This window comes from Lissotriton vulgaris, chromosome 5, assembly GCF_964263255.1.
Source record: "Lissotriton vulgaris chromosome 5, aLisVul1.2, whole genome shotgun sequence".
Classification (NCBI taxonomy): Eukaryota; Metazoa; Chordata; class Amphibia; order Caudata; family Salamandridae; genus Lissotriton; species Lissotriton vulgaris.
In genome coordinates, this window is record NC_141693.1 from 1587758115 (window position 1) to 1587774784 (window position 16670).

At 45.1% G+C, this 16670-nt stretch overlaps 1 protein-coding gene across 1 annotated transcript in view; it reads right to left on the bottom strand.

Moving 5' to 3' along the window:
* LOC147716746 (dehydrogenase/reductase SDR family member 4-like) overlaps window positions 1-16670 on the bottom strand; it is a 243109-nt gene that overhangs the window by 180295 nt on the left and 46144 nt on the right. Inside the window, exons 4-6 of the mRNA XM_086919775.1 lie at window positions 14670-14771; window positions 13429-13499; window positions 6596-6647 (exon numbers count right to left, since the gene is read on the bottom strand). Coding sequence (XP_086775901.1) covers window positions 6596-6647; window positions 13429-13499; window positions 14670-14771 — 225 coding nt within the window. The remainder of the gene's footprint in view (window positions 1-6595; window positions 6648-13428; window positions 13500-14669; window positions 14772-16670) is intronic.

Consider the following 16670-nt stretch of genomic DNA (forward strand, 5'->3'; position numbering starts at 1 on the left):
TCTTAGGAGCACTTTCTAGAGTGACAACAATCCTACCAAAAGCTTTGATTCTGACATCTTATCTGAGGACCTTGCAGCTGGACCCCAGATAACATCCAGAATGCCCGATGACCTCTGATGCTGCTGACCTTTATATACCCTTCCACCCTACGAATCCTCCTCTTCCGTGTTGATGGGTGGTCGGGACTCATACAAAGTACAGTCTGCTTGCTGTTCCATGTCAACTATCCAGATCTAGTACCGGCTCATGAACTGAGAACTACTTTACCGGGGTGTACTGGCTCCTTCACAGAGTAAGTTTGTATAAAATCCTGAAATCATCAGGATGGTGGAGCTGATGCATTACTCTCTCACTACCTGAAATGTACAAGAGATGGGGGCTATGGCAGGGCTATAACATTCTTTTTTTCCTAAAGCACAGGGGAGTGGATTTGGAACTCATCAAGGAAATGCACTTGTTGGGCTCAGAAGTGTCGAAATTACAGAGACGCTAGAGAGAATGGATCTATGTGACTGGGCATTACGACTTTTCCAGAAAGGTGCTGATTTGAGTGAAGCCAGGGATCCCCTTAGAAGTCACAAAGAAGACGTATATAGATGATGAAGGTCACCATGTTGGGGTAAACTTAACCAATTCAACATACAAACAGACAGCGTATAAGCCCTAAACATAGGCCAGACATGCTTTTTGTCTGTACTTTCTGGAGTTCTCTCCCGGGTTCCTGATGTACTGTTACTGCTAGGGGTTACTTTAACTGTGCTGTGGATATTGCGCTTGATAGATCTGTTCCCCACAGTAGGTGGGCTCCATTAGGCGCTTGAAAACTGAGGACCGAATCAACATGAGGTTATTCCATCCATGTGCGAGGAATGGGAGAAAGATGCCACAGTGTTGGGGAACCTCCAATCCTTAAGACAGCAGTAGTACATGAGTACCACGCATGCAGGGTTGGCACGCGTGATAGTTGCTGGCATTGTTGGCCCGCACAGAAGATAGGGAAAACCCATTACCCAAAGCCAGACCGAAGGAGGAAATGATCTATTCCCAAACTGGCATTCATGAAGTATGTACAGGGGACTGTAGGGAGTTGTACTGAGCCACGACCCTTACGGAGGGGAGGAATCTGGGTGCCTTCATAGTCAGGATGAACCTACCACAGCTGCCAGTGGAGGAACAAGCAATACTCGATGCCCCTGTTTTGGATCAAAGCCGCAATCAAAGAGCTGGCATGGGGAAGACATCTGACACAGACAGCCTCCAAATCTAAGTTTATCAGGTATATGTTGAGCACCCAGGGGCATATTACCAATAGACGGCAATAAATATCTCAAAGCACTTAGTACTTTTTTATTTATCACTGTCTATCGCTGGAATTTTTCGCCTGGTTAGAGTGTTATTAACAACGCGTATCACTGAGGCGATAAAAAGTCCAGCAATAGATGGGCTATCACCGTTTTCCATGGAACAACGCTGGTTTTCGAGCCCTGTTCCATGGAAAATGGCGATATCCTTGATGATAGGGCCTGTGGTCTTAGCCACACAATCCACCCCCATGTAAGGTATGCCTTAGTCTGGAATTTAACAGACGTTAAATTCCAGCGTTACGGCCCAGCAGTGGTGGCTGGTGAAGTCTAGAAGTAGTGGGGCGTAAAAAGCATTGTTCACCCCTGTCACCTAATAAACAAGTGAAGCAACAAGAGTGTGCAAGCACTTGTGCCAGGCAGCTACAGAGAGAATTAAACACAAATTTGCTGTGACACACATGCTCTGACACAAACACACATGCTCTGACACGAACGCCCACGCTCTGACACACACACTATGACACACATGCTCTGACACAAACACACATGCTCTGACACATTTGCTCTGACACACGCCCACGCTCTGACATACACACTATGACACACATGCTCTGACACAAACACACAGGCTCTGACACATTTGCTCTGACACACACGCCCACCTTCTGACACACACACTATGACACACATGCTCTGACACAAAGACAGACACACACACTCCCACGCTCTGACAGAAGGCTGAATACGCACTCTGAAACAAGGATACACCCATATGTGCTTTGACACAAGGATGGACACACACACACACACACACACAGATGAGCCCTGACAGTACCTTTCTGCCTCCAGTCTTATACTGTGATCTTATTGACCTGCTGGAACATAAGCAGCATCACGGCACAAAAGACAGCAATACGAGCTCCAGAGCAAATATGCCCAGAGGTGCAGATGATGGTTTTAGGCTACTGTGACTCAGACCTTTCCCGTCATATGCCGGCCGTGACTGCGTGTTAGGTTTTGAAGTTAATACAAAGACTTTGTATTAACTTCAAAACCTAACACGCAGTCAAGGCCGGCATATGACTGGCGGGTGGGGAAGAGGGGGGAAATGGGGCCATCGCGGAGTGGGGGGAGGCGGGAGGGGTGTATTTAAAAAAAAAAACATACCGGCCCGCAGTGCCTCAGCTCCCGCCGTCCTGCATCCTCCAGCAGCAGCTCTTGTCATCAGGACAGGGAGCCTCCCTCCCTCCCCTCTGCCAATCACACCGGGTGAGGTGCATCGGGACGCGCCCCACCTGGGCCATTTTCTCTATGTAGGCAGCGGCAGGCAGCATCATACATAGAGAAAAAGGGAGTGGGCAGTGTTGCTCGAGGGCAGGGGGGAGTGGCTTGCCCATTATTGTTCATACTGACAGCCACTCCCCCCTGCCCTCGAGCAGGATGGCCCACCCCCAACCAGGAACTTCTGCATTCTCGCCGTGCGAGAAGGCAGAAACAAATGGTAGTTATTATGGTAATAACTACGATTTGTTTCTGCCTTCTCACACGCCCCTAAAGAGGAACAGCCACGGAGGCCCAGTTAGAGCGAAAAAAATCAGCGCTAAACCGGACGGGGCTTCGTTGTAAATAGAGCGAAGCACCGTTACTGTTATTTTATGATGTAGTTGTGTGGGGCACGCCTACCTTGCATCTCATTAGTGATGCGAGGTGAGGCGATAGGTAACCAGGCGATAAGGCAAGCGAGCACGCGCTAGCGTGTCCTTGCTAATAGTGCCATGACATTATCGCCGCTTTTCGGACGAAAACAGTCACTAAAGCGACGATAATGGGCTTGATAATATGCCCCTCGGAGAGATGTACACTAATTCCGTAAATTCTGGTCACCTATTGGAAACAACCAGGGAGGCCCTGATTGTATTCATCCATAAGCCACTGAGTGACACTAGTGATGTAACAGCGTATTGCCCACTCGATATGTTAACTTGAACTGCAAACTTTTAAGTAAGATATTGGTAAATCGGCTGCAAACCTATCTCCCCATAACACTTTTATCCCCAAAAGTAGCACATCACATAACATCCGGCACCTATGCCGTGTTTTGAATGAAACAAAAAAAAGATCGATTCAATAAATCCTTGGGACTCTCCATGGATATGTGGAAGACCTTTGACACCCTCAGTTGGAATTTCCTGCACGCTGCTATGACCCAAATGCTGCATGGATCAGAGGGCTGGAATGAATGAGTTGTTCTGTTGTATGACAATGCTCGAGCACTGGTACGCACAGGAAGGATAACATTTGACCCTATTGAGATCAGTCAGCAGGGTTGTCCCCTTTTCCCAATCCATTCACACTGGCGGTCGATCCATTTGCTTGCCTGCTGCGACTGGAGGGCAGGGGCAAAGGGATCTCACTTCAGGGTGGAGAATAGATATGCTTGCCGTACGCGGATGACCTGTTGATTTTTTTAGAAGCCCAGTCTTGGTAGACTGCATAAGCCCCCCAGAACCAGTGCTGTCCCTAGGCATTCAATGGAACCCATGCCCCTTATGCACTTGGGGATCAGGGTATATTATATGGATGCAGATTACTGAGAGGGTAACCCAGGAAGCCTGCTGTGGGGCCTTCAAGGCAATGTGGCCTTTCAGCAAACGCTACGGCTCCATGTCATTGCCTGAATTACACTGCCAAAAATGGTGATCCTGCCTAGAGTCGTTCAATATTTTGTGTACCTTCCGATTTGTATACCTAGAGTGTGGTTGCGCTCCTTGAATGCCCTGACCCAGCAACTGATATGGGATGGATATGTCACAAGGGTGGCAGTAAGTAAGCTCCTGTGGCTGACGATTGTTTGCCCCAGACTATGAATTATAATATTTGGTAGCGCAGCTCCAAAGGTTTGCTGGCTGGCTGGCTAGCTAGACTCAGCCTGCCAGAAATGGACAATCTCTGATTTACCGAAAAAGAAGGAGGGCTGTTGGCCATGATATTGAGGCTCATGCCTCTGTACAAACTGAGGCTCCTTCGTACTGTACTTAGATGTTAGGAGGGGATTCGCCACCGGCCAGGGACTGCCACAGTGTATGATCCTCTGGCCCCTTTGTGGTTCTACTGACCGCTAGAGAAGGGTACTTCACTGCACGCCTAACTGTGGCCCTGGATGGAGACAGGCGTGGTTACTTTGGGGGATTGTTAATTTGTTACTCAGAGGATTTGTTCTGTACTTCGGAAGAACTAATGTAAGAGGATAATCTGCATGGTGCTCAATTCTTAACCTATAGAGTACTGGCTGGAGCCTTGCGACATCTCCTGGGCGCTTTAAATCCAGCGACCCCCGTACACAATGTATTGCAGGTGTTGTTTACATTTGGTGAGGACAGACACCTGTCTACTGGTTATATGAGATGGCACTGGCCATGAGGGTGGATAATCTACCGACCATGAAGCCCACTTTGGAGGAATACATCAGTAGGTCCTTTGTTGGGACGCAATGAGAGAAGACTCTAGAGTGCACCTATACTCACATGGAACACCAGATTTAAGTTCACACAATTTAGTTATCTACACTGCACATAGCTTACACCCCACAGACTAAATGTTATTTTACACACTGCAAAGCTTAGCTGTCCCAGATGTGCCCTGGCTGATGAAGGCTTTCTCCATATGGTATGGAAATGCCCTGTCATAACTAGGTTTTGGTTCCAAGTCGCTCTCAGACCTAGAATGCACTTTGGGAAGATGCCAGTTGCACACAATATAAATATGCCTTCTTGGATTGTAAAACAGGAAACCTGAAAAGAAAGTATCATCAGGTTCCTAAATTTGGCATTGTGGATAGCCCATAGAGATATTGCTTGAAACTGGAAATTCCTCCATGACTCCCAGCATCTTAGGTGGAGAAACGGGTATACCCTGAGGGGCGGCAGTGCGTGCAGAGGAATTTAGAGGGTTGCAGAACAAACCCATTGTGGACCTGTGGATGGAGGTGGTGAGCAGCTTCAGGGAATACATGGTCTAGGAACTAACTTAACCCCTTCCACGCTGATGACGAGCTGGGCTCGTCATGGTGTAGCCTCCTCGCACGCTGATGACGAGCCCAGCTCGTCATGTTACATTGGTTTTTTAAAATCTCAGCATACGAGAGTAATAACAATAGCGCGCATGAGGTTAAGGCACGGGTGGTGCACATTCCCTGTGACCAATACCCTGGAATGGCTTAGGGGCAGAACAACAATGGTCAGATTGGCGTCACCCCTAGCACACACTGGTGGACTGTGGCATTCCCGAGATGGCCTCCATTGGAGCCTCCTCTTGGTGAGCTCCACAGCCCCCTTCCAACTCCTAGATCTGGTTTGGGAGAACATTAGTAGATCTCTATGGCTAACCAGGCTGTTATTACTAGTAAGATTTTCCTGTTGGTTGTTGTTAATTTCTTCTGTGTGTTGATCAATGTTCAGCTCATATGATTTTGATGACAATGGCTACCAGCATTTGACGGGATGTAATGACTAGTTAAATTGCATCTCAATGAGACGTTCACTCGGGTTGCAACATATGAATGTAAAAATGTAAACATCAACGTAAACAATTTTTTTTAATACCAAATTTAAAAACAATTCTTAAAAATGGTCTGCTTCCATTTTTCTGGAATGCACATCCCAAGCTGTGGTCTCCATGAGGGAATCATGAATTGAGTCAGCCCTGCACAGCAGCTTCACAATCTTCATGGCACAGGTTGGGTTTTATGGACTCACCACAGCTTGCAGACACTGAGCATATCAGGTTCCTGCAGCAGGAGCCAGCCTCGCCAGACTTAGTAAATGCATATTGCAGAATCCCCCCACCCCCATCAGTTGGAGAGGCAATTAAACAGTCCCGCCTTCTGGGCATCCTAAGATGGACAACTTGGGAGGGCTTGAAAGAAAGGTGCTCTCCTGCAGCCATACCAAACATAAGACAACTTCCAAGGATTCACATGTTTGTCCAGGGAAGAAGTGGCTCCTACAGCAGTAAATCCATTTTGTTTTACAGTCTCTTGTATGACAGTGAAGGGATTCTGAGATCACTTATTGCCCGAAAAGCTGTAACCCCAGCCTATTTTAGGTAGACCCATCCTATCCGCATTCCAAACATTCATGGTGAGTATGCACAAAAGCCTAGCAATTTAGCCTTTTGAAGTGCTGTTGTTTAGAGAACATCAAGCAGGTGTGTGTGTGGTTCCACAGGTGACACAAGCTTCAGAGAGCGATTATCGCCCTCACAATAACAAGGTTTTTCAAGAATTACTTACCAGCAATGGGTTGAAGCCAACTACGGATGAGGTGAACACGATGGACCCTCCCCTGCAACAAGAAAAGTCCAACAGTTTCATTAAAGAGTGTGAGAAAGTCAACAAAGATTGGGCAAGCAAACATTTTGGCATCGTCCCACCTTATTGTCACACACTGCCGCTTCTCGCACTGAAAATGGGGGCTGCACTTACTGTCACTTGTGATCTTTTGCCCACTTTTTTGTCTCAGAGGCAGTGTAGGCCTGCTGAACTAAGGTCAGCTTCGAACCCTTGTGCTCCATCCTACATGCGATTCCCCTATTTCTGTAGCATGGAGCACACTGTCCTGGGCTAACGGAGAACAATGGAAAATGATATCCCTCATCCCCCATTAACTCTCCCCATCAAACCGACTGGGAAATGTTAGAAGGGATTGGTAAAGAGAATGAGTCTGATTCAAAGTAATTTTCTGCTGTACAGAGAACTCTCCAGGTCCTGAGCGTCCTCCAAACCCAAAATGCAGCCATCGCTACTCGAATTAAAGAACACTCTATTACACTCATTGCCCTCAAATCTCAGCCCTGAGTAATTTGCACATACTGCAAACCAGTAGTCCTCTAGAAAGGCAAGGCAGCACACTGTTACCTAACCAAATACTAAATCTGCTATGAAGTATGCCCATGATATAAATGATTTACATTTCTTTGTATTGATATTTTCTGTTGTCAATATATATAACACATGAAAAGCATATAAACAGTATTAAGTGTCCGTGTCATACCAATAGTGTTGACAACATTCCACTGCCGGCTGTGGTGCCCCCCCCCCATGGAGTTGCCACAGAATGTAAAGTGACTTATTATTGCAAGAAGAGTCTCTCAAAACATCCCACCCACCCGGAAAACCTCCCTGTGAACCCATTAGCTTTATCCCATCCATTTGGGGAAGTGACAGTGTAGGTATAAACAGAAAAGCATGAAACACTGTCAGATCTAACCAGTGGCGAAAGAGCTGTAGTTGAGCCAGCGTCTGGGTTCTGGCACATCAGACATGGTGTACAGACGGAAAGGTGCATCCCCTAGGGCGGCTTGTCATCTGATTTGGGGTGGCCATAAGGAGTGGTTTGCAGTCTGGCCACAAGCCAGTTACGAGTAGGCATCTAGGTCAGCTATGGTTTATTCGACCAGATCCTACCACCATTCCCACATCTCCTGCGTCTTGGATGATCACCAGTTCATCCCTATCTGGCCTCCAGTGGTGACTTTAGGAGTTGAGGGTGGACCTGTGGGCTTTAGTCTGAGGCATAACTCCTAGCAAACAACTTTGAGGTGAAGCTAAACCCTCTCTTATCATCCATTATATCAGTCAGTCGGTGACATCTGCTCACCACTAATGACCAAGCAAAACCAAACCATATGGTAGAATTCATCGTGAGTTTGTTGCATCTAGGACATATCAGCGGTGTCTCGGATTACATGGCCTGTAGGCGCACAGGTGTTGTGTATGTTATGTGGATATAGGTCACTGGATACGCTTGAAGCGGGTTTTAACTGAGATGCATCACACCTGTTGTAGAGCTCCATCCCACTCAGAATCAGTGAGGGCTCGACCAGATAACACTCTCTTTTGTCTTTCAGAGAGGCAATAGAGTTGCACCTGACGTTTTGTATGGACCTATAAGCGAGTGTTATAAAATGCCGGCAATTGCCCAACATGCATATTGTTTGCATCAGAGCATTTGTCTGTGGCTCCATCCCATCACCCCTCCATGTTTATGTGATGAGTCTCATTAAGCAGGCTGAGTGGAAAACTGTCTGGGAAGAAGACAGAAAACCACACAACTGACTGATCCCTGCAGAGGGCATAAGGCATCCCGAATCATACGAGTCTCCCAATGTCTGCAGTCCCACGCGTGACCAAGAGGATCTATCTGTTCTATTTGTCAGCTGGGAAAACCATGAAAGCACCCACAGGGGGACCTCAGGATCATAAGAAAGCACACCGGACAGCCAAAGTTGGTAGTGTTGCCAGTTACAGCGGCCAGGGCACCTGACTTTGGAGCAAAGGGTTCACGGTTCGATCCCTGGCAGCAGCTCAGCTCAGCACCATGGGGCTCTGGGCAGTAGCTCACTTAATTTCCACGACGGCCCCCAGTGCCTTGAGACTCGTAAGGGTGAATAGTTTGCGCTTTACAAATACGAATTTATGTTTATTTGTAAAAGCGCACTATCACCCACAAGGGTATCCTGGTTCTATAGCGTGCAGTCCTCAAGTGACTGGAGACTACAGAGACTTTGCACTTTTTTCAAATATATATTCACAGATGTCAACTGAAAATAGTTTCCTCTTCAGATAATTAAATTCGATGGAGGCGCCGGGGCTGAGGCATCCAACAACACACTGAAGTTGCGCTGCCAGATAATATGGCTCAAAGTCGGGGAGTCACTCCAACCTGCTTCCATCCAAGAGGAGGTACAAGTTGTCTAGAGCCACTCACCTCCTCTGCAGACCCCACACCAGTTCCAACAATAGTGAAGAGGTGTCATGGAAAAAGAAGCAGTTTAGTTGCAGTGGGATGTTTGCAAAAACAAAAACTACAATAAGTGGGGGTATCATACCATTTTGGCAAGTGCCACCTGGCCCATGAACAACAATGGTAACTTACCCTAGAAGCCCATTGTGGCCCTTGCCAACATCATCAACCTTCCAAGGTTGTCGTGCAGGGCATCTTTTTGGTCTCTGTAGAGGCTGAAAACCACATTTTTTAGCACAGTACGAGCCCGAGGACTTTTGAGGATGCCATGATGGGCGCACGCCATCCATGAGCAGGAAAAGGCAGGCATGGCAATATTTATGTGCATGTGCATGACAGAATATGTCCCAATTTGCCAAGGAGTAAACGCAGGCCTAAGGTGTAGTCGCGCATGAACAGCAAAATATCCGTGTACAGCAGGATGGTGTGTGTGTGTCTGGATAGGAACTCCGAGATGCTCCCCAATATGCTGGCCATGACACAGCAGGGTGTCCATAGCCAGTGTTTACATCAGTGGGGATAGGGGGCATGCCTGCCTCAGGCCTCAGGGCAACACAGAGCAGTTTTACCAATTTGATGTAATTGCACCTAAAGCTTATGTGATGGAGGACCGCACAGAGGAACACTCATTCATGCTTACCCATAATATACATGGCCTTGTCACATGCAGTAACATAGCCACCCTAATCATCTGCGAACAAATGTTTAATGACACCTCTACTCCCTAATCCAAGCACATTGTCCCAATCAACTACAGACTAGGTCATGAGAGCAGATAAGCAGCAAATGGATGAAGCAAAGCCATAATCTACACACAAAAAAAATGCACCACACAAATTCACCTCTTCACCAGTAATTCCTTTAAATTAATTGGACTCAGTATCGAGACATCACTCAATGGTTAATACAAAATTCTCCCTTGCTATTGCCAATAAGCTCATCAGAGTATTTCACTAAACATTATTTAGCTCTCCTTTCGGAACTCTTCCTTACACCAAAGCACCTCCTCATTGCCAGTGATTTCATTATCTGGTAAGAGGATAATTCCTTGACCATGAAAGCCATGTCCACAAGCTCCTTACATCAAAGATCACTGCTTAGCCACCATCGTTCAGCATGGCATTCAGGTCAACTGACCACTAATCTTATGCATATGGTGGAAGCACAAAGCCCTCAACTTCAAATGTGTCTTCTTTACATACATGAGAAGAAAGCACGAATAAAACATTCTGTTCTTCTCAGTAAAGAAAAAGCTAGCCCATTATTTAAATCCACCTTAGTACTGCTCTAACATTACCATGGCTGCCTAAAATGCTAGCAAGCCATACAGTCGAAAAATGTGTTACCATACAAAAATGTCTCTAGGTGGAGTCCAAAACCAGCATGGCACTTATGCCTCAATTCTGATACCACTGCTTGCCTCAGAGATGTTTTCACTACATACCACAATGCCATCTATGTATCCAAGAAGTATGCCTTCACTGATCGGGTGACACAAGCCACACGCCAAAGACACCTATTTAAAGGAGTTTAAAAATTAATCTCTCCTCAATGTACTGTGACAACCATACCACACACTTAGAACTTATGCAAATAACTGGGTTACTTTTTCATGGACAATGTGTAACAAATCACAGCCTGCATTGCCCTCACATACTTTTCTTCATGCACCTCTAAAATGCCCTTCTACATCCACCTCTATCACTCTATTTTAGCAACATGACAAGTGCTTTACATTAAATCCCTCTGACTCCCTGGAAATCCAAATCCTACTGAAATCACTAAAACTAAGCAGAAACTCAAGGGACCCATATCATTCTGTAATTGGTGAAACAATTTTACTGATATCTGATTTCTGTAACAGCTCCTTAAATAAAGAATATAGAAGTACCACCTCCCCGAACCCCACTAACTGGTATCGCTACTCTTCATGAAAGCTTCTGTAGACACTGCTAATCACAGCAACTATTGTGCAAGATTCCAATGCTGGATTCCATTAGATCTCCAAAATAATGGGAAAGGAGGTCACTGCCCAAAGTCAAGCCTATTTAGAGAAAAACTCACTCCTGGATTCCCGCCCATGTCTGGTTTGCGAACTAGGCAATGAACAAGGTGTGTATTACTCACAGCTTGAGACATCTTAGAAAAAAATGAATATAATGAATGAACCTGCTTGTGCTCCAGCCGCATTCAACACGGTAGATCATATAATCCTTCTACACAAACAACAATTTGTGGAATTGTATCAGTGATAGCTCTTAGCTGGTTAAAATCTTTAATGTCAAATCACAGTCAAAAAATCAACATTTGGAAATCTCTACTTCTAATCAACTGCTGGTAGCATAGAAATCACAACAATAAAACAATGATATATACATTGACTCGTGAACGACATCTGTTCGTGGAGGGGGAGAAATCCAGGGACCAAGACGGGGTTGGGCAAGGTAGGTGACTTAGATTTAAAGTGAAGGCGAGTCGTAGTGATCGGGATTCTGAGATTGGTCGACAGCTATTCATTTGGAAGAGATCCATTGAGGAAGAAGTCTTTGAGCTGCCTTTTGAATATTAAGAAGTAGGGGTTAGTCCTGATAGGGACTGCGATCAAGTTCCATATTCTGGGCGCATTTCTTGTGAAGGATCAAGCTAGGGTTTTTTGTTTGCGAGTTTTCAGAGGAATGAGGAGTAAAGTGTGTGTGTGCTCCTAAGGGACCTTGTTTGGCCTGGCTTCTTGAGTTTGGAAGCCAGGTATGCAGGTTTTCCAGTGAGCAGGGCTTTGTGTACGAGACAGGCAGTTCTGAAATTGGCACGCATTTCGATTGAGAGCCATTTTAGGTCTCTGAGAGCCAGGGAGATATGTTTGTATTTCTGGACTTCGGTGACTATTCTGGTTGCCGCATTCAGAGTTGATCTGAGGGGAGCAAGGTGAGACTTTGCTATTTCCTGTGAGTGTTGCGTTCCCATAGTCTAGTCTGGACAACACTAGGGATTGAGTGACTTGTTTGAGGTCGTTGGGAGGGATGAAGGGTTTTATTTTATTGAGAATTATTAGTTTTAGGAAGGCGCCCTTTGCCGTAATCTTGATGTGTTTCTTCATGTCAAATTTTGGGTCCAGACTAATTCCCAGCAACTTTACGGAATCGGCCAGGGTGAGGTTGCAGTTGAGAGCATCAATGTCTTCTAGCCATTCTGTTATTTGGGGGTTCTGCTCCTTATTGGAAATGAGGAGATTTCAGTTTTATCTTGGTTGAGCAGTTGAGTGTGTTGGTAGTAACAACGTCGAAATCTATAAGAGTGTCCAAACCAATCGTGGCCATGTTCAATGACCTTCGAGCTATAGAAACCTGGATGGGCTACAGCAGATCCAACCTGAATATCTCAAAAAACATTCAAGTCCCCCAAATCGTGCTAAGCAAACGGACATACTTTGCATCCCCAATGCCTCTTTTTTCTGCCATAATATCCCCAAAAAGAATAAAGAAAGAAACTCGAGCTCCCTCTGGGATGTGGACTTCAACCTTGTTTCATAGATTGGAGCACACTCATCTTTTTACAACAAAAGCTACTAAAAAAGCTTCCATGCACAGAACACGAATTATTCCCTTTAGTTATAGAAGCACTGGTTGAATCAGAAACAGATGACGGCAATGCCCTGTAGATGGTCTTCCAGCAATTTAGATCAAGAGACTACAATAAACAAACTGTGACGGGCGCCTCGTATTGCAATTTGAAAAGTGCTAAACTTTGGCAACCCAACACAAAAAAACACCCTATAGGCCCCAGGTACAGGAAAGAAGCATCTTCAATATTTTCTGCCTTACCTACATTGAAGGATTCGCTCTCACATAAATCCAAGCCAAGATAATAGAAAGACACTATTACACTAACCAGCTCACCCTGCACACTTCACAAAAGAAAACGTTGTATCTAAATACAAGTATCTGTGGTATAGGATTTGCAACCCTGGCACCCCACTTAGGTACAAAGCTTCCTTTATAGATCTGCATTTCTACCTCCCTCATAATATTCAGGTGCAAACTCAGAACACACCTTCCCAGCTTTATGACTAATGGGGTTCTCACGATAATTGTAACAATGTACGTTTCACTGTTGTACTGTATTCTACTCTACTTTCTTTTCAATATGCAGTTCTCTCCACATTTGCAGATTTGTTGTACTTTACTCATGCATCTAATAGGTATTAATAAATGATTGTGCACATTCTTCTTGTCTTCATATGTGTAACTGCTCTACTTCCTCTCACACGTCTAGCGGCAATTACATTGTCAAATATATAAACATAAACAAAGCCAGCTCTCCTCACCCTCGCTTCCGCATGTGAGGAACCGATCGCTTCGCCATCAAGAACATCGACTTCACGTTCACTTCAAAAACCTGCAATAATCCAAAAGAATGGAAAGATTAATATAGGGAAACAGAGGAGCGGAAAGTGTAAAACCTCCCGGGGTTTGAGATATGCTCATACAGTGACAGTATAGTTCTTCAAGTTACTCCTGTTGCTCTGAGTTGCAAATGTTTTTGACCCAATATTGTGATGGAGTCTTTTGATGCTATTGAAGGAACAGAGTGCCAAAAACTCAAGTTGGCAGGGTATGCTCAGACGTGAGTCCCTTGCTCACTTTGCCCCTGGATTCAAGCAAGCCTGGCTGAAGACGGCTGTAATGCCAGAAACCGGTCCTAGGAAGCTTGTTTCCGGTCCAGGGAAGGCATGGCTTGGCAGTTCGGGCTGGCCTGTTCCCATCAGGCACAGGGTTGGACTGATTTGCATATGGCCATGTCTGAACTGGGGTGGCAGAGTGGGCTAAAGAACGGTGATGGATTAAACCCAGATCTGTTGACTGGGTGTGAGTGTTTGATTGATTCAGATGCTCTGTCCATCACCACCCCCTTTTGTACCGCTTTGTTCGCCATAAGTTGGCCGGGTATGCTCAGACGTGAGTCCCTTGCTCACTTTGCTACTGGATTCAAGCAAGCCTGGCTGAAGACGGCTGTAATGCCAGTAACCGGTCCTAGGAAGCTTGTTTCCGGTCCAGGGAAGTCATGGCTTGGCAGTTCGGGCTGGACTGTTCCCATGAGGCACAGGGTCAGACTGATTTGCATATGGCCATGTCTGAACTGGGGTGGCAGAGTGGGCTAAAGAACGGTGATGGATTAAACCCAGATCTGTTGACTGGGTGTGAGTGTTTGATTGGCTCAGATGCTCCATCCATCACCACCCCCTTTTGTACTGAAAAAACTCACTTGGGGCAGACCTATTAAGGGATTTTGCTTCTCTCTAAACGTAAGACGACCTGGTTGCTTGTGTAAAGCAAGCAAAATATTATTTCAGGCTAGAGCGCCTTCCTTCTTGAGAGTAACAGTCAAGTATTGCTAGTCCTGTTGTTCAAGACTAGAAGTGCTGCTGAATTAACCTAGTACCTGTGGAATGGAAAGTCAAGTATTGCTCATACACTGTCTAACGCTGACTGGTGTGGAATTGAATTCCACCGTGTCTGCCCTCCATCACATGCCATTGATTATCTTCCCTAGAGAGCATAGCCTTACCTTGTCCCATATTTCAGCTGTTGAATCCATGACATTTCCAAAGAATGGACTGACTGAGGCATTGGAAATCATGTAGTCTATTCCACCTTGCCACTGCAGAGCCTGCATTCAAAGAGAACATTCAAATAGTAAGAAATGCAATAAAGGCATTCACATTATGGTTTAACGTTTTTTAGGGCAGTATCTGCTGGTCAACAATGTTAGGTATGAATAAATTAGGGATTGATTTTATAAGTTGTACTCTTATTCTATGTCAGGTCCGTAGGCGAGGATTCCTTTTAACTTCACTTTATTCTCCCACAGCAGTTTGCTTTAGATGCCAGCAGTAACATACTACATATCCCTTAACACTCACGGAGAAATAAGTAACCAGTCACAGTCCAGCACCAGCTATGAAACATCCAGATGACTATCCTTCCCCCTGTCTTTGCTGCTCTAGCACCAGTTAAGTGCACCTTCCCTTTTTCACCAATTTATTGAGACTGATAATGCAATTCTACCGGGCGAGGGGGGTAAGATTAATTGTCTCCCTCAACAATATATTGATAATGGATCAGTATCCCTTTCAGCTCACCCACCAATTGAAAATGGTGATATCCCTTCTTCAGAACTTGGTATTCATTATCAACGTGGACAAATAGGAATTGCGGCAACACGAAAAGCCCAATGCATTTTGTTTTATAGAGAACGCCCCTGAAGAAGGGACATCAGTCCGAAACGCATAGGGCTTCCTTTTGTGCTTTTTTTTAATTCTATGATGGAATGATATTGTTTAAGCATTGTTTGTTAGAATCTTGACTGTATTAATATTCAATATTGATTTACATGTAATGTTCATTTCCAAAATTACAAAAGATTTTTTATGATCTAACTTCCAAGAATCCTGAATAATTATTTCTGAGAGAAATGTATTGAAAGCCATGCTTTCATGTGTCATGTGATGCATATCATGTTTGGTTGTGCGCACTTATGTCCAGCAGGCAGTTTGACTGCAGACCCATATCTTGCTTAATAGTACTGAAACATTCCTTCACAAGAGCTCGGGAATGTTTTATTTTGCATCCCATTGTTTTCCACTGAGTGATTTTCTGAAGGTCACATCTGCTGAAAATCATTCAGGGGAAAAAGGGTGGCAAAAGGCAAAACATGCAAATTCTAGTATGATAAATACAGAATCTGAAAGTCATGCCTCATTTCCAGACCCTAAACTCAGGATAGGTGGTATTTATTGCACTTAAATACCTCACCTCAGAGGTGTTTCCAGTGCTTTCCAAGCTTTAAAAATCTGAGGTTAAAGAAAGAATAAAATCGAGAAGAAAGACAAGAGCGGGATAAACAGCCCTGGAGTGAGATGGACGGGAACTAAAAAGTAAATTTAAGAGCAAGAGAGGGAAGCAAGGCAAATACGTAGGAGAAGTGAACGAGGAAGAGATAAGCTAGAATGGGCACCAGGAAACAAAGATTGAAAAGTCATATTTTGTGAAAGAAGAAAGTAGCTATGTCATTTTAACCATGCTTGAGTAGTGATGTAACAGCAATAAGTAAACTAGAGGAAGTTCTTATGAAATGATTGCAGGTTTCCATACACGGCTCGCCCATCTAGTAGGAGAAGCTTTCTACTGGGCTTGCCTTTGACGCTCCAGTGGCGCACCTGCTGCCTGCATCCGTTGCACATCTGTATATTTATGAGGCTGACTTCCAGCTTCAGGGCCCTCCTGCTGTCAACTACAACTACTAGCAGGCTGCTGGCAGAAATATAGCAGCCAGCAGTGGTACAGCGGTAGGGTAAAGAGTAGTCAGTTTAAATATTTAAAAAAGAGGTTTTTATCACAAATTTAAAAAGCAAGCCACAAAGCAAGAAGTAAAATGTCCCCCTCCCGGCCCCATCAGTACAACAAGCATTGGCATAGCCAATAGGTCTCGCTTTTGGGACCTTATAAGTATTTAGTTTGGCAGCACAATATCCTTGGGGCAACAACATCAGCTGTTTCATGGCTAAAC